The sequence below is a fragment of the Vigna umbellata genome, chromosome 5 (genome assembly GCF_029865625.1).
Source record: "Vigna umbellata cultivar VRB3 chromosome 5, Vumbellata_1.0, whole genome shotgun sequence".
In the NCBI taxonomy this organism is placed as follows: domain Eukaryota; kingdom Viridiplantae; phylum Streptophyta; class Magnoliopsida; order Fabales; family Fabaceae; genus Vigna; species Vigna umbellata.
This window is the reverse complement of record NC_142169.1, coordinates 59,601,530-59,620,132: the sequence shown is the minus strand read 5'-3', so window position 1 is coordinate 59,620,132 and position 18,603 is coordinate 59,601,530. Positions and strand designations below refer to the sequence as shown.

At 27.2% G+C, this 18,603-nt stretch overlaps 3 protein-coding genes across 4 annotated transcripts; 2 read left to right on the top strand and 1 right to left on the bottom strand.

Moving 5' to 3' along the window:
- Positions 1-3,416: 3,416 nt before the first annotated feature.
- On the bottom strand, positions 3,417-6,598 carry PGSIP4 (plant glycogenin-like starch initiation protein 4). Its single transcript, XM_047311069.2, has 2 exons — positions 5,866-6,598; positions 3,417-4,315 (listed from the first exon to the last, which is right to left on the bottom strand). The coding sequence occupies exons 1-2, from the start codon at positions 6,596-6,598 to the stop codon at positions 3,417-3,419; spliced, it is 1,632 nt and encodes a 543-aa protein (XP_047167025.1).
- Positions 6,599-11,504: 4,906 nt separating this feature from the next.
- LOC124836003 (cyclin-P3-1-like) lies at positions 11,505-12,384 on the top strand. The gene is made up of 2 exons (XM_047311054.2): positions 11,505-11,877; positions 12,066-12,384. The coding sequence occupies exons 1-2, from the start codon at positions 11,516-11,518 to the stop codon at positions 12,223-12,225; spliced, it is 522 nt and encodes a 173-aa protein (XP_047167010.1). The 5' UTR covers positions 11,505-11,515; the 3' UTR covers positions 12,226-12,384.
- Positions 12,385-13,557: 1,173 nt separating this feature from the next.
- LOC124836016 (Rrp15p protein) lies at positions 13,558-16,524 on the top strand. Of its 2 annotated transcripts, none has more exons than XM_047311070.2 (9): positions 13,558-13,689; positions 14,103-14,620; positions 14,701-14,802; positions 14,930-15,011; positions 15,134-15,153; positions 15,276-15,336; positions 15,522-15,601; positions 16,037-16,144; positions 16,224-16,524. In XM_047311070.2, exons 2-9 carry the CDS (start codon positions 14,129-14,131, stop codon positions 16,284-16,286), a joined length of 1,008 nt encoding a protein of 335 aa, XP_047167026.1. In that variant the 5' UTR covers positions 13,558-13,689; positions 14,103-14,128; the 3' UTR covers positions 16,287-16,524. The 2 variants fall into 2 exon arrangements, with proteins under 2 accessions (XP_047167026.1, XP_087971462.1); XM_088115336.1 differs by having other exon boundaries at positions 16,022-16,144.
- The last annotated feature ends 2,079 nt before the right edge of the window (positions 16,525-18,603 follow it).

Below are 18,603 nucleotides of genomic sequence, written 5' to 3'. Positions count from 1 at the left end.
AATCACTTAACTCACAGGTTAAACCAAACCGTTTAAAACAAGTTGAAGATATTATTATTTATCATCTTCTGACAACAACTTTTTGTTATTTTTTTACCATTCTTCATAATTTTTTCATTTGAAATATTTATTACTTATAATTATATATGTTGGAAGTCCCACATCGATTAGAGATAAGGTCAATTCATAGTTTATAATTGGATGCAAACCTCACCTTACAAGCCGGTTTTGTGGGGTTGAGTTAGGCTTAAACCCACTTTCTAATAATATAGGTTGAGAATTTGATATTCTTAAAAATTAAGATATTACTCAATAATATTTGAATACTTTTATAGTTAGTTTATTTATTTGCCTTTTTATATAAGTTGACACCTCAATTTTTAATTATAATCTTTATAGTAATATTTCATGAAATAGGAAAACACTTTAATTATATAACTATAAATATATATAAGTGTGATCAATCCACTTTAATTGTGTTGCATTAAATATATAAAATGAATTAGAAGAATAAAACATTTTTAAGCGAGTTAATTCACCTAATTTAACAACCTATATTATCATGTTACAAAATTTTTAATTCACAAAAAGTAAATTAGGTTGAGCTAACTTTTTTTTAACTCAATCTGTAATAAATTAATCTATATGTGAACGAAAAGAAAGATATTTTTATATTATTTAAGAAAAAAAATTATATTTTATATTCCACCAAATGTGTTGAAAAATTATATATTTTGTTGTAAAATTCTTCAATGTAAAATAACAAAAATACTTGTTTTTTTCACCTTCTTGTGTTAAGGAGTTATGAAAGTCTCAGTAACATCAAATTTATTCAATGACATCTTTGTCAAATTTATTAAATAGCTTAAGTTTGTCCAATTAATCAATCTGTGTTTGTTTTAATTATGATAAAGAAGTATAATAGATATGTTCTTATTAGATTGTTCCAAATTTACATCTTGTTACTTAATGTTTTAAAAATAATTACTTGTTATTTTTCTTGTGATTGAAATGGTTATGTGAAATAAGTACAAGTGAGAGATTTTTTATGAATTTGTACGATGAACGATCATATGTTGACTGGTTGTAAATCATTGAAGTTATGTATGATTTGGTTGTGAAATTTTAGGTTGTTGGAGTTAATGATTATACATAATTGATGGTAGCATTTGTGATGAGAAAGGAGTTGAAATACTTTAGTATATAAGTATATAAGGTTGTTTTGTTTTTGTTCTTGTAGGTTCAAGAATACACCGGAAAGACTCCACAAGAAGTTATTATCTTCACTCTTTAACCTTTAAGTGTCGAGATATTTCTCAGTTTATATATTGTTTCAAGCTGAGAGGGAATGTGCTTGTAAAAGACAATCTGATGTAAGTTAGGAGTGTGCGTCAAATGATAAAAAATGTTGTAATAATGAATATGTAATTAATTTACCTTGTGAATTGTGTTATTTATACTATATTTATGCGTTTTGACCTGGTTGGACATGATACACAAATATAATCACCTTAATTAATTTGCCTAATGTCGTAGTAACATGTTTTAACTACTAGGACTTTTTTCATAATGTAATGGTCGACATGATATGCTATTGATCAAGGGAATCTCGATCATATAAGTATAATCTAAGATAATATTAGATAAGTATGAGAATATATTAGTAATATAAGTCGAGATGTTCTCAAGTTAAGTACCCGAGATAATCTTAAGTATATGTAGTACAATATAAATATTTGTGTTTAAGAAGTTATAAATTGAATATTTAATTAGTGAATATATAAAAAAAATTATAATAAATGATTAATATTCATAAAAAAAATAATTACAATTATACTAATGTTTTTAATAAAAATACTCAATACTAAATATTTTCTAAATAATTTTATAAATTATAAGTATGGAGAATTAAATTAACTTTAAGTTCCACAATATAAGAAATTTGAGTAACATATAAAATAAAATATCATAAACATAGTTTTAAGTAGAAAGGGTTGTTTGATCCTTAAACATGTGGGTTAGATTTAATATCGTAACCTATTAAAAGCCTATAAATTAAAAAATTGTTAGTTTGAAAATAATTATAAATTTAACTTGGCAAAGTTATTTTTAAAATTAAAATTGTTATTTGTGGTTTGAAAAACTAATACCAAAGTTATTGATAATCTCAGTCTTATTTTCCTTCCACCCATATCAATGAATTGACGAATTATTTTTCAACTTTTGTTTAATACATTTTAGACTTGATATTATGTTTTTGTTTTTGTTTTTCTTATGTAAACATAAAACTAAATCTATCTTAGCTCAATTGGTTAAGTTTGGTCCATACAAACTCAATATTTAAAGTAATTCTCTTTTGTAGTTTGTTTGATAAATTAAACTAATTAATAGATAACATCATATTTGGACATCTCGGATTGAAAATTTTTATATTATTAAAATAAAATATATCATGTGAGACATAATATATAGGTGTAAGCGAACTTTACTTCCTAATAAAAACTAAATGAGAATTCTATTTTAGTAAACCAGAGTCCATTTATATTATTATAATATAATTATGAAGCGGGTTTTTAGTTATCATAGTATTAATTTTTTAATTGTAATTTAATTGTGTTTATTACTGTATTAAAATATCATCATCATATTGAAAACTATCATTTATTAGAAAAAATATTTTTAATTTAACAAATGCTTAACAAACTACTTTGAAGGATAACATGATTACTAAAAAAATAAATTCTTATAATTATAAATAAAAAATAAAAATATTATACATTAAATAATTATAAAAAATATTAAATATGAAAAATGTGAAAATATATAACACTTGTTACGTCACGTCAACTTTTACCCTTAATTTTACTGGATTTCAAAACATACGTCTTCAAAGTTTATATATTCTAATTAGCTTGCTTATAATATAATATAATATATATATATATATATATATATATATATATATATATATTGTAATTAGCAGGCAGATTATATATATTTTGTAATTATCGTAATATATTATCTTTAAAATTGCGTTGTTAAATGGTTGAAAAAGTGTTATAAGATAATTTTTCTTTGTAAGAATCTCTCATAGAAAATATTTTATTTGTTAGTTGTACTTTTTAATATGTTAATTTTAAAATGAATTATTATTTTATCATTAATTTTAGATGCTTGCATTAAATTGTTTGATGATTCAGATCATGTTATTCGAAAAAAAAAATTGTAATATAAAACCAAATGGAATGTCATCATAATTTCAAAATGCAAACAAAGTGAACCTATGATTTTGTTAATATGGTCTGTATCAAAGTAACAGGAAGAAAAATGTTCTAAGTCTATGAAGTCAATATCAGCAAGAACACTGAAGGTTAAATCCAAACCTTTATGCATACACAGCACCACACCAGCATGTTCTAATCTGAATGATAACTACCCTTTCTTGGATCTTTCACCTTGATCTTCCAATGGCCATCAGACAAACTGGAATTTCTTGCTATCCTTCTCCACTTCACGATCCTTTCATTCATCTTCTGCGTAAGTCCACAGTAAGATTGCAACTCTTCAGGCATAGTATCATAAACCTGCCACCACCTTCTGTGAGCAGAATCACTTGCAAAAATATGACGATCCTGCATGTCCCAGTTGCAATCATAATCCCTATAACACATCCATGGCTTCAAACCCAAGTAGTGTATGGCATAAGGGACTTCATGATTCTCGTCCTCATCGTTTTGAAAACCTTTCAGCAGATTAACCTTCGTTGGCAAACGGTGCCACCACGTGAAGATCTCATTCAGAAAACCTTGGTCACCCCCGTTGTAGGAACGTACCTTGAAGGTTTTGTTCATCATCTGTTGGAACATGCACTGGGATGGCTCGACCACCATCAAGCCCGAGTTGAACAAGACTTTCTCGTTAGGTGCTGCTGACAACTGAGGGTACACGAATAAATGGTCGAGGTTGTTGAGGAGTACGAGGTCGGAGTCTATGAAGATGATTTTGTCGTACTTGGTGAGTTGCCATATTCGTAGTTTGCTGTAGTTCCACTTGTTGTATGCACCCGTTTTGGCAAAGGGGCTCAAGATGCGTTTGATGCGTTGGATCTTCCACCCTGCAGCTTTTAGACCAGTTATGGATTTTGGACCAATGGATTTATCAACCAGGAGTAGAAGATCGTTTGGAAAATTGGTATTTGCTCGAAGAATGCTTTGAGCAAGTGCTATTGCACCACAAACATAAGCTTCTGAAGAGTGAAGAACAGATACGTAGGCTACTTTTGGAACACTAAAGAAATTTCTCCACACCTCTTTACCTGCAAAATATCATCATAAACTGAATAAATTTATCATTTATATTCCATGATGTCTTGTGACAGTGAAACAATGGTCCATGCATTTGCGGTATACATCCCACTTATATATACGCTAATTTTGCTTTATACCAATAAACCAATTCTTCAAACTTCTCTCAAAAACTCATTAGTACTTAGGAAAACATTAACACTTGAGAGTATCACTTTTTTCATGCACATGAAAGTACTAAATATTATATATATATATATATATATATATATATATATATATATATATAAATATAAGTATATATAAATCTTATATTATAAGTTAATTGTATAGAATTGAATTAAATTACTTTTTAATATAGTATTAAAGTTATAAATTATAGTCTATTTAACGAAATTTATTATTTGTTAGGTTTATTATTAGTGTGGTTTATTATTAGTGTGGAACTGTTATTGTATCAATTGTGATTTTAGGTTAAAAATAATATTAGAATTGATTTTATAATGTTGGATTACACTTAAAATTTAATTCTGAACAATATTGGATCATAAAATCTAATGATCACCTATTAATATTTAATATATCTTGGATGAATTTAAGTTGAAAATGATATATTGTTGTCTTATATATCTCATCAATGCCAAGTATCTTTCCTCGTAAAATCTCACATAATACAAATCACTACAAAGTGAAGTGTTGAACGAAGATAGAAGATATTACAAACAGGTTTTCAAGCAAGCTCGTAGAATGATTATAGTTTAATATATGAAAAATATTACTAAAGAACGTTATAATTAAATAGATATTACGAATTTAAAATCATAAGCCCTGAGTATATGTCTAAAAAAATAACGGTTACAAAAATCAGAATTAATTAATTTATACATGATTTGTAGATACATCAATTATCTGAACTGATATTTAGACACTCCATGTCGTCACTTATATATGAAAAATGTGAAAACAAAAGAAAGTATACATGAAAAGCTACACCACATGCACATATTATGGTTAAGAGATTGGGTATAGGAAAGAATGTCTATGAATTTGGAAATTTTGATTAGTTAAGGAAGATTGTAAATTCCAACATTCCTTAACCGTGCCAAGCATATATATAAGTTACATCATTATCTCATCAAAAGAACAATTTCCGTTGATTAAATAATTTATTAATACTTTTTTTTCCTTAAAATGTAATATTTTGATTTTTTTTCTTTTCAAATTCACGAAACATTGTTAAAAAAAATGGTAAAACTAAATTAAAAATAATTAAACAATATTAAAATGAGTTTAAAAATAAGAATTAAATATTTTTTTTCTTTATACTATTTTTAAAAGTTGTATTTCATTAATAGATTAATTAAATTATATATCTATTTGGTCTTTATAGTTTTATAAAAATAATGTAATTAAAATATCTTTGAAATAAGCGAAATGAAAAAATGAACCTTTATAGTATGCAAATGATGTTTTATATAACCTTTATAAAGTGAAAAATATATTTAACCTTAAAAATAATACAATGTATTTATCAGCATTGGAAGGATTAATTAAGGTGTACCTGTTTTTGCATACCCAGGAGCAATTTGACATGAACCAACAGGCATAAGTGTTTTCTGTTTTAGGCTCCATAGGTCAGGTTTGTACACCCAATATTGTTGTTGATGCGACAAAAGGTTGTCACAACTGAAAATCTCTTCCATGGGACCACAAGAACCAACAAACACAACATACACATTCCTATGATGATTCTCCATCTTGTTCACCCATCCACTTCTCACAGCCAAATTTGCCACCACCAAATTCACCTGCAACCTAAACACATCTCTAACCCCACATGGAACCTTTGCCACCACACCATTCAGATCTTCAAAATTCTCCAACTTTGGCATTGGAATGTCTGGGCATTTGGCTTCACCCCACTTCCCATTTTCATCAATCCATTCTGGAAATATCTCCTCCCATTTCAAATTCCCATCAACATGATCAAAATCTACAAACACACTCTCCATTTCACCCTCAAGTGACAACAATTCTTCATCTCTAGCATCGATGTTAACAACACCTACCTTAACTTTCTTCTTATTGAAACCTTTTCCTATCACATCAAACCAGGTTGGTCTTTGTCTTGGTCTTGACTTCGGATCCACCTCAGTTGTTTTGTTCATCATCCTGTTGTGCTTCTCTAAAACTATGAATACCATGAAGGGTAGAGACATAAGTAAGATACAAATGAGAAAACGTTTTGCCCTTGAATGATGAGATCTCGAAGTAAATGACTTTATAGAAACCATTTTTCTCCTCCTTTAGTTTGGTGGATGTGGTTTTGATTGATGACTATATCACAAAAAGGTTTCCTTTCATAAGAGGCTTATTTATACTCAACAACTTTCCTTTCATGGAGTTTAAATTTTATGCCCTTTTTATATAACCAAACTATTATAAAACATTATTATATATAGTTGTAAAACATCTCAATAATTTTTATTTTATAAAATGCCTCTGATTTAATTAATAATTATTTTAATATATAAATTTGATTGCTGTTTAATAATTTTATTGTGATATATGTATATAAAACTTTTATCCTATATTTTTTTTTGCCTATATCTGATATATGGCAGATTACAAATGTAGAAATACTATATTAATTCATAGAAAATTTCTAATACATTTTTTTATTTTTTATATTTTATTATAAAATATTATATATAGTTGTAATTTAGTTTTTGATGAAAAAAACTAAAAAAAAAACATATATTCCACTTATTTATCCTCTTTCATCTTTTCATAGATGTGTGTGTGTGAATTATTTTATCAAAATATGAAAAATTATCATACAAAAATTAACATAACAAGTCTCTTTCATGATTCCCTTGGCACCATGCATATTTCATCCGATAGTTAGAAGAATTTAGGATGCTTATGGGAATGAAGAAAAAGGACTTAAGAATGAAATAATAGTTTTGAGTATTAATGGTAAGAATGTGTGAGTTGTGAAAAGAATTTGAAAACAGTAGGAATAATAGTAATTTGAATAACAATGTTTCTCCTAACAATGAATCACAAGGTTTCAATGTTCTTCATCCTTATCCATTTTCTCATCGTATTTTTTCTATCCATATATATATAACAGAAAATAATTACGACGATGATCCAAATATAAATTGTAAAAAAGTATTTAATAAATTTAAGTTTATTTTAATAATTTTAAGTTGATAAAAAAAGCAAATAAAAAAGACAAAAGAATACCTATATATAAATCAATAGACTAAAAAGTCATTTGCATAATTAAAATTATGGATATTTTTATTATTTGTTAGATATTAGTTTTTATTTATTTATTTCTTTTCGGACCCTGTCTAAATCTGACAAGTTTTACGAAATAAAAGACACGTAAATTATTAACAAGTAAAATTAAAGAATGAAAACTCAAAATTTACGTAAAAAATATTAACAGTAAGCAGAATTTAGATGGTCCCAGGGTTAGCTGCAGAACATCGAATAATAAAACTATTCTACACAGTAACAATTGAGTGTATAAATGACTTATAGTTTTATTTTATTATATTTATTGAAAATTATAAAAGGGTTTGCTAACGCGCGTACGCCTATTTGTCAGTTGATACATTTTAGCAATGTGTACCGGATTTTAATAGACAAAAATACCCTTATATATCATGGATTCTAAGTTTTAACGTTGAGGGTATTTTAATAATTTTCATTCTCAAAACTTAAAAAAAAAAAAAAAGAAATCCCCAAACCCTTACTCACCTCTCTCATTCCTTTCAATCCTTTCTCTTTCATCTCTCTCACTCCAACCTTTTCTCTGTCATCCCTACTGTAATTCCAATTGAAAACCTTTAAAAGATTTGCCTTTGTAAAGAGTTGAGTCATTGACATATTCACCTTTAAGGCAAAGGTTCATTCAAGATCTCTTCAATTTCACCATCTTCACTAACCTCTCTAATTTCATCATCTGTATTTGTTGAATCATCATCTCTAAAAGAAAACCCTCCAGGCCAATTACCAATTCTTTCGGATGTCATTATGCTTGTGAAAATTAGATAAAATTATATAAGACAAAAATTATAAAATGAAAACTCATTATAAAGTCATTTTTTGTAAGAAATTGTTTAACAACTGAGTGTTTCTGATTTTTTTCCTAGCCAATTACCAATTCCTTTGATGTCATTATGCGTGTGAAAATTAGATAAAATTAGATAAGACAAAAATTATAAAATAAAAACTCATTATAAAATCATTTTTTTGTAAGAAATTGGTTAACAACAACTCATTATAAAATAATTTTTTTGTAAGATTGTTTAACGGCAAGTGTTTCTGATTTTTTCAATTGGGGCTACAGTAGGGTGTTTCTGATTTTTTCAATTGGGACTACAGTAGGGATGACAGAGAAAAGATTGGAGTGAGAAAGGTGAAAGAGAAAGGGTGAGTAAGGGTTTTAGGGTTTTTTTTTTTTAGTTTTGAGAATGAAAATTATTAAAATACCCTTAACCTTAAAACTTAGAATCCATGGTATATAAGGATATTTTTGTCTACTAAAATCCGGTACACATTGCTAAAATGTACCAACTGAAAAACAGGCGTACGCGCGTTAGCAAACCCCATTATAAAATTAAGAATGAAAAATAAGAATTATAAAACTTTATGACTTAATAAAGTTTTATTAATAACAAATGTTATAAAATGTGTTGTTTTTTTGGTTCTAAATTGTTAAAGGGAACTCTTGTTTATAATAATTTATTCTTTTAGAATAGTATTTTATCGTTGTTGTTGAAATTAAAAAATAAATAAATTTCTGAAATTTTTTGGCAACACAACCTATAAAATATAGACACACCATCAACATTCTTCGTTAACAGAAAATTTATTCAAGATTTTGTCATTAACAGAAAATTTGAAAATGCAGGCAGAAAATTTGGAGGTACAAGAAGAAATTATTTGCTTATAGTCTAATAAAAAATGACTAAAATAGTTGAAAACTTGAAAAAAAAAAACTAGTCACTTATAAAACCTAACACCAAAACACAACATGAAAAGAACATTAGTTGAAACAATAAAAATTCTAACTGGACCAACAAAAAGAAAAAGAATTTATCACAAATATAATCAAATTATAAATAATAGGAGCTCATAAAAAATGAACTTGTTGCATGCAAAAATCTAGTAAAATATTTGTGGATTTTTGAATGAGTCCAAAAGCAAAATCATAATTAAAGAGAGAATTGGGAGAGGAGGAAAGAGGGAAAAAAAGAAGAAGGAAAAACAGAAAGAAGGTAAAAAAAATGAACTTGAGATATTTTTTAGAAACTAAATATGTGGTAAATGATATCAATTTACTCATGTATATTAAGTTAGTCAAGTCACAATTCAATTATTTAATTAAGATTGTTATATTATTAAGTAAAGCTAGTTATATCTTAATTATCGATTATAACTTTTATTAGTAGTTATTTGATTCAATAATTAGTATCAAAATTAAGGTTATAACTTAATTTCCAGAAGAAAAAAATTGCTACAGAAGATAGTTGCATGTGCAGGTGGCAGACACCAACAAAATAAAATAACTAATTTTAATTATTAAAGTTTTTATAGTACGTTCTTTTTGAAAAATATAATATAATTGCATTGTAAATTAATATATATATATATATATATAATATATATATATATATATATATGTATATATATATATATATATATATATATGGGATTTGCTAACGCGCGTATGCCTGTTTTTCAGTTGGTACATTTTAGTAATGCGTACCGGATTTTAGTAGACAAAAATACCCTGTATATATGGATTCTAAGTTTTAAGGTTAAGGGTATTTTAATAATTTTCATTCTCAAAACTTAAAAAAAAAAAAAAGAAACCCCCGAAACCCTTACTCACCTCTCTCATTCCTCTCTCTTTCATCTTTCTCACTCCAATCTTTTCTCTGTCATCCCTACTGTAGTTCCAATTGAAAAAATCAGAAACACTTGTCGTTAAACAATCTTACAAAAAAATGATTTTATAATGAGTTTTCATCTTATAATTTTTGTCTTATCCATTTTTATCCAATTTTCAGAAGCATAAAGGAATTGGTAATTGACCTGGAAAAAATCAGAAATACTTGCGGTTAAACAATTTCTTACAAAAAATGATTTTATAATGAGTTTTTATTTTATAATTTTTGTCTTATCTAATTTTATCTAATTTTTACAAGGATAATGACATCAAAGAAATTGGTAATTAGCCTGGAAAAAATCAGAAACACTCGTTCTTAAACAATTTCTTACAAAAAAATGACTCTATAACGAGTTTTCATTTTATAATTTTTGTCGTATATAATTTTATCTAATTTTCACAAGCATAATGACATCCGAAAGAATTGATAATTGGCCTAGAGGGTTTTTATAGAGATGATGATTCAACATATGCAGATGATGAAATTAGAGAAGTTAGTGAAGATGGTGAAAATGAAGAGATCTTGAATGAATCTTTGCCTGAAGGTGAATATGTCAATGATTTAACTCTTTACAAAGGAAAATTGTTTCTGATTTTTTCAATTAGGGCTAATAGGGATGACAGAGAAAATGTTGGAGTGAGAGAGATGAAAGAGAAAGGATTGAGAGGAATGAGAGAGGTGAGTAAGGGTTTGGAGGGTTTCTTTTTTTTTTTTTTAAGTTTTGAGAATGAAAATTATTAAAATACCCTTAACCTTAAAACTTAGAATCCATATATACAGGGTATTTTTGTCTACTAAAATCCGGTACTTATTGCTAAAATGTACCAACTGAAAAACAGGCGTACGCGCGTTAGCAAACCTATATATATATATATATATATATATATATATATATATATATATATATATATATTTTATTCCTTTCAATTTATTTAATTTGAAGTATTAAATGACTAATTAAAAGGTTATGCCCAAATTGGTCCAATCAAATGGAATTGGTTCCATTTTTTGTCAAAACATATACACAATATTCTTTGTGGTGTGATTCATATCTCAAACCCAAAGGAAAGAATAGACTTTTGTAAATATTCTGCCAGAAAGAAGCAAAAGCAAAACTTCTCTACCAATCCAGAACAAACCACAGCACACTAATTAAACTGCTAATACTGTGATTAAGGCATGCCTAATGATGGTGCAGTACTTAAATAGAAACAAACACCACCACCAACATCAAAAGCCATGACTATCATAAGATCAGAGGTTTTTAAATCATTAGAATTGGGTGGTGTCTCAGAAACTCCACTGCTGAAATTGTGTTCGATTTTGGAGAGATCCATTTTGAAGAATGAGAAATTGTTGGTCTCAGGAGGAAACTATGATCCTGTTACCATCTTTCATGGGTCCAAAGCACCAGACATGAGTGTTACACAATACATGGATCGCATTTTCAAGTACTCTAATTGCAGCCCTTCTTGTTTCTTGATTGCACACATATACATGGAAAGGTTCTTTCACAACAATGGTGGTTATCTCACTTCCTTCAATGCTCATCGCCTCCTAATCACAACCATTATGGTAGCTGCTAAGTTTCTTGATCATAAGTAAGTACTTCACAAAAACACAATTTGGATTCTCTTTCTATTTTTAGTGTTAGTCTTGTTTACATCCTACTGGAAATTTATTTTATATATTGTAAATATAGTCTATGTAAAATATTCGACCATAAGAAGTTGAAAATGTTACAGTTATAAAATACAATACAATTAAGTTATTTCAATTTTTTGTACAGGTACTGTAGCAATGCTTACTTTGCGAAAGTGGGAGGGGTTAGCACAGAGGAGATGAATAGGATGGAGATAGAGTTTTTGTTTCATCTGAAATTCAAACTCTTTGTCACAACAGAATTATTTCTCAAGTACTGCGACAAACTTGATAATATGTGTCTGTGAGAAACATCTATTTAAAAATTTTATTTGAAAAAAATACCTTCTAACTCTAATCCTGAATGTTATAATGTAATTATATTAACTATGTCAAATTATAAACAAACAAGGGTTGCAAAATAAACAAATAACAGATCATTATAATTCATTATAATTAGTAGCACCAAAAACAAGGATATTATGTCGAAAATTGTAATATTTTATTGAAAATTGTAATATTTTATTGAAAATAATAATTTTAAAATTAATTTAGAGGTTATATAATGTATAAATTATTTGAGTAGAACTACCACAAAAGTTGTCGTGTCTAAATTCTAGATTTAATTAAATGTTTAATGTTGTTTTTAATATAAAAGTACTTAAAACATTTTTTTTCAAATTTGAGAAATTTAAATAATCTTTCTTCAATATTTAAAGAATCTAATTGAGATTCATCATAAATTACAGGATTAAAAGTATAATTGTTTATACTATTTTTATAGGAATAAAAGTTGTAGAAATAATATACACGAAAATTCATATTTTTTATACGGTGCGCCATAATTCATATGTATAATTTGAAGAAATGTTACATATATAAGATGGGAAGGACTAAAATAGTCATACATATACAATAAACTGAAATATTCGTGTTTATAATACGAGAAGAAATTGTGTATATTTACTGATAATTTTAAATATAAATTAACTAATAAAATTTATGTTGTTTAATCTATAATTGTAAAGAAAATATTGATGAAACGTGTTTGATTTAGATTTTATATATAACATAATTCCTTATTATTTTTTCACATAATGTTATAATTTTACAAATAAATAAATTTTTCACTCCGTTATTTCTTTTCTCAAAAATAAATATTTCAATTTGCTCTTTTCTTTCTAGCTAGCATCTCACCTCAGGTATAACCTTTTTTATACAAAATGATATGATAATGTAATCTAATCTAATTATGAAAATGACGAATTTGAAAATTTATAACAATGTAATATGTTTATACATTCATAATTTGTAATATTTCAATATTACTTTTACAAAGCTTTATTTCAATATTTTCCATTAAAATATTTCCAAGTTTTTTACTATTTTTTGTATTCTAAATTTAATAAATATATGAATTTTATCCTAATAGTTATTTTATTACTTTTATTTTTTCCGAGGCTAATAATTATGATAAGTAATTCAATAGTATAATTAAAGAAATTTAAATTTAATATATTTTGACTTCCAATTTTTTATTTACAAATAATTTTTTCCTTATAAATTTAAATATCTGTTAAAGATAAACCTAAAAGCGTATATTAGAGATGGAAATTTAAGATTTTAGCCAATGTAAATGATGTAAAATAAATAGATAAATAATAAAGTTTGTATAAGAGAAAATAAATAGGTTTAAATATGCATCCATCACACTAACGTTCCCACTCCGGCGGCCACGGCAAATTCTACCCTCGCAGACATCGTCAATTCGGGTACGACCCATCACTCTATTCTGTTCGCCAATTTATTCTTTATTTTAGAAATTGAACTTCAATGTATTCTCTAGTTCTCGTCTTTTCATGATTAAGGGCAAACCAATCTACATTCAATCAAAGGTTTATCATTCTGATTGATTTTTTGTTTGATATTTTTTCAAGTTTAAGGACAAATGAGTTTGTGGATTAGGTTTTTTTTGGTTGTTCTGTTTGTGAGGTGTTAACTTGAAATTTGAATTCAGACTGTGAGTTGGGAATTATTTAGGGTTGCTATTGGTGCTTACTTATTTTTTCTTCTATTTATGACTAGTGTCACATTCATTCTTGCGTGGTACATAATGTTGCACCCTTTATTTTTGGGTGGATGCTGAATGCTGCAGTTTTTTTTTTACTGGTATTTACTTATACAGGTTGGAGTTGGGTTATAAAACAGTCAATGGCTGAAGAAATGGCAATGGTAGAATCTGGAAGAGCTAGGAGGAAATTTGTTAAAACGCAAGGCCGTAAGAAGTCAAGTAAGAAAGGAAAAGTGATGCCATCACCACATGGACAGAAAAAAGTTAAAATAGACAAAAAAATGAAGAAACTTTTCCGCAAGCGAGCACGGGAGTATAACTCTGATGATGAAGAAGATGAGGCCATTGTCACTGCTGCCTCGGAGACTAGACGTTTGGCATCTGTCACCAATAAAAATAATGAGGAGGATGACATGGAAAGTGGGGACAATCAGTCTGAAGATGAAGAAGCTGCAGCACCACTAAAAACATCGAACAAAAATGCTACTGGTACGAATGATCACAGTTCTGATGATGAAGGAGATGATGATAATGAAATACAGCCTGGAATTACAAAATTCACTGAAGGATGCCGAGCATTCAAGATGGCATTTAGGAATATTATGAAGAAGAGTGTTCCTGATGATATGTTGGTAAGTTATTTGAATACAGTAGATTATGATTTTACAGAACATAGGGAAACTAGTTTTTTTAAGACTTGGATAATCTGCAGGGTCCAATACTGTCAGCACACAAGAAACTTGTTATAGAAAAACTAGGAGAAGAGCAAGCAGAACACAATATGAAGGGAGAGGCCAAAAAGGAAAAGCAGATGGTAAACTTAAATTATATTTTGACAGATTTTATTGTTTTCCAAAGACAGTTACAGTTTATTTGTATGCTCAGTTTTTATCTCCCAAAAGTTTCCCTGTCTTAGATCGTAATCTTATTGCTTTTTACAGTTAGCAGAAAAGGGACACGTCAAACCTGCTCAATACTTGGACTCACATGAAAAGTTTCTAATAAGTGTTGCAACAAAAGGAGGTAAATGAGTTGAATTTCTTAAATAAAAGTCTATAGCTGTTTTAATTTGTTTGACGACTTGCATTTTCTTGTTATTGATGTGGACTTTTGTTGTGACCATGCATCAAATTGGTTACTTTCAGTGGTCAAGTTATTCAATGCTGTAAGTTTTCACTTAACATTTAACCAAATTTGGTTTCTTCATAGATTTTTGTATCTGTGTCTCTGTGATGGTTTGTATCTCTATCATAATTAAGCCAGAGATTTTGTTCACATCTGTTGCAGGTCAATAAGGCACAAACTGCTCAAAAAGGGTTGAACCCCTCTAGGAATAAGGATGCAAAAGGTTAGTTGTTTGATTCTGTATTTCCTTTTTATTCTTATTATAGAACTACAGTACTTTACTCTTGATTCTCTGTTTATTCCTACATGTTCTATTTTCTTGGATCTTAACATGTTATCCAATGTGTGTATAATTCTAATCTTGGTGATGAGTGTATAATTCTAATTATCCAATGTGTATGCTGGCAGAGATACGAAAACGGGCCAAACAAGCCTTCTTTTCAGAGTTAGGGAAACCGTCATTGCCTTCAACTGGCACCTCAACAAAGGTGATTTTTAACTGCTCATTCTTTTTTTGATGTCAATATTTGGTTAGGTCAATTTAGCTAACAGCTCAATAATTTTGATTAGTGATTTAAAAGTGGTCAGAGTAGTCTGGTCTCAATTTTACCACTTTAAATTTTATTGAAGTTTAGTAGGGAAATCTTGAATGTGGAAAAATTTTAGTAATACTATTTTGGATGAGGATGTAACCATTAATGTTAAACATATTATTTGATGTTCCATTTTTAAAATTTTATATTTTATCTGGTCTGTCTGGTCAATTGTCAAACTGGTTGAACTAGGTTTGATATGTTTAAACCAGTGCCTCAGTGCCTTGTTTAAAATTTCTCTTTTTTCCCAATAAACTGTAGCAACCCTATCTTGATGAGATAGGTTCTTTCTTTTGCTTAATTATCAAACTGTAGACTTTTTATATGCAGATCAACGAAGGCACAGGCAAGGTAGAAGACCAACAGCCTGCTTGGGCTCCATTACGAGATAATTATATGCTGACAAGTTCAAGGCTAAAGGATTGGGACAAAATGCCTGTAAGTATCATTTGAAGTTATAACAAGTTGCTTTTATGTTGCACAGTTACCTTCCACTCATAACTTTGCATATCCGCAGGATAAAAACGTATCAGATGACTTTGGAAGGATTTCTGAAAATAGTAGTTCAGATGAAGATTAGTATATTAAAACTAGAGTAAGCAGTATTGAGATTTTTATGGTGGGACAATCTGTTAGATTTAGAATATTCGAGTTGTTAAGTTGTTACAGGCACGGGGTAGGAGGAATATCTTATAATCATACGTTTTTCTGTCAATGGATTACTAAGACTAGTAATGAATTATTCGTATTGTAATTTCAAAGAAATATTGTAGTTTCAAAGATCATTTATTGGTGTTGTCGGGTATTCTATTTTACAATATTGTAGTTTTAAAAATATGATTTAGAAGCAATATATAATAGGAATGCTATCAGATTGTTACATGTCTATCTGTAATTATTTAGTTTTATGTTGAGATGTTCACTTATCGATGGGAGAAGGTGTTAAGAAATTCACGTCACATATGTGTTTATGTTAGGTTTTAAGCATACGATATGATTGATGTTTTTGAATGTATAGCTAGGAAAATCTTCTCCTATGGAGACACTCTCCCAACTCACTCATAAGCTCTTTCAATTTGCTTTTAACATTTTTATTGTTGGAATTTTGATGTTTAATGTTACTTGCATCAATTTCATGAGTGTTCTTTCCATGTCTACACGGGTAGCGATCGAATAACACCTGTGATTTATACAACTAAATGAGATTCAAATCGAAGCTGTTTATGATTTTTTGAAGACACAATAAATGTGAAAAAATTCAAAACATTTAACAGTGGGATTTAAAGATTTTTTGTTTAAATTAAAAGATACCGAATAGGATAAATGATTGATGTTAATTAAATTATCCACGTTCAAAATGAATATGAAAATATGTTAGAGATTTTATTTTTAAATATTTAACTAAATTATAATATATATAAAACTTATAAATATTGTTGTACTTGATTTTGAAATGTTGATATAATTAGGGATGGTAAAATGGGATGGACTGACTAGTCTGTTAATTAGATAGGTTAAAATTGTGAATTAGTCCAATCCAATCCATTGGTCTGTTTTTTTTATAATTAAATATAAAAATAAAAAATATTTTAAAAAAATATTTTTTTTATATTATATTTTTCAAAACTGTGTATACATTAGTATTGTAACTTAAATAATTTAACTTATAAATTAAGTTTCATTTATTAGTTATAGTAGACTAATTTAATATATAAATACAATAATGATTTTAATTTATTTAATTAAAAAGATTAACTAATCAATTAAAAGTTTAGAAAATATTTTATATGATTAAATATGTTTCTAATATTTATTTATATGTATATATAAACCAATTTTAGAAATAAAAATTTTAAAAATTAAAAAAAATAAAAGAAATTAAAGAAGAAAAAAGAAAAAAGTGACAGGCTAACTTGATTTGGTCTGTTTCCATGCGGGAGGTCCGACTAACTATTTTATCATCTATTTTAAATTTACAGTTTTCGATATTATTTATAATGTGAAAATTTGCATGATTATATACCTTTAGTACTTTAGAATTTGGATAAGGTATCCGTTATTTAATTTTTAAATAAATCATAATTTATTGTTTGAAATTGCAATAATATTTTATCATTTCATTAATATGGACCATTTTACTACAATCTCAAAAACTTCAAAACTTAAATACAAATTCGAAATTCATATAAAAAGCCTTGAAATAAGAGTTCTATTCAAAAAATTAAAATGATAAGTATTTTAAATATAAAAGTTATTTTTAACTGAGAGTTTGTTAAAGTAACATTATTTTAATTTCATCCAATCAATACATATAATTTATTTATTTATTTTGGAACTATGAAAATGGATTTCAATTAATGTTTAAAAATCTTTTAGTCCTACACTTAAAGAGAAAAAACTGAGAAATAATTGATTAACATTATTAAAACTATTTATAAACTTATTTTGAAACTAAAAGTAACTTGTATATGGCTATAAATTCCCTTGTATGTTTTTAATTTATTTATTTTTATATAAATTAATTTTAATTTATGATAAAAATGATTTATTTTTCTTCTTTTGTAAAATTTTATTCAAACATCTCACACTCACTCTGCATGAACAAGCCCGTCTACACGAGGAATTTACCTTTCTCACTGTAATAAAACAATGGACAGAACATCATTTAAAAGTAAAATAATCCAAAGAGATACTTTCATTACTTTCAAACATACATGAGAGTAAAATATTTTAATGTGTGGACAAATATAATTTGGTATAATTAATTTATACATAAATCAATTTTAACTTTTTAAAAAAGATTTTTTCTCAGTGAAGAGATAACTTAATAAAGATGAAGAGACTAATGTAGGAAAAACAGTAAAAAGAAAAAAAAAAGAATAAAAGAAATATTTTAA

Excerpts from the sequence above, each read along its gene's own strand:
- LOC124836016 (XM_088115336.1), top strand. The coding sequence starts at position 14,129 with ATGGCTGAAGAAATGGCAATGGTAGAATCTGGAAGAGCTAGGAGGAAA. Across the intron at positions 15,337-15,521 it reads TAGGAATAAGGATGCAAAAG|AGATACGAAAACGGGCCAAA; the intron begins GTTAGTTGTTTG and ends GTATGCTGGCAG. Across the intron at positions 15,602-16,021 it reads CAACTGGCACCTCAACAAAG|ACTTTTTATATGCAGATCAA; the intron begins GTGATTTTTAAC and ends ATCAAACTGTAG.
- LOC124836003 (XM_047311054.2), top strand. The coding sequence starts at position 11,516 with ATGACTATCATAAGATCAGAGGTTTTTAAATCATTAGAATTGGGTGGT. Across the intron at positions 11,878-12,065 it reads GCTAAGTTTCTTGATCATAA|GTACTGTAGCAATGCTTACT; the intron begins GTAAGTACTTCA and ends TTTTTTGTACAG.
- PGSIP4 (XM_047311069.2), bottom strand. The coding sequence starts at position 6,598 with ATGGTTTCTATAAAGTCATTTACTTCGAGATCTCATCATTCAAGGGCA. Across the intron at positions 4,316-5,865 it reads TCCTGGGTATGCAAAAACAG|GTAAAGAGGTGTGGAGAAAT; the intron begins GTACACCTTAAT and ends GATATTTTGCAG.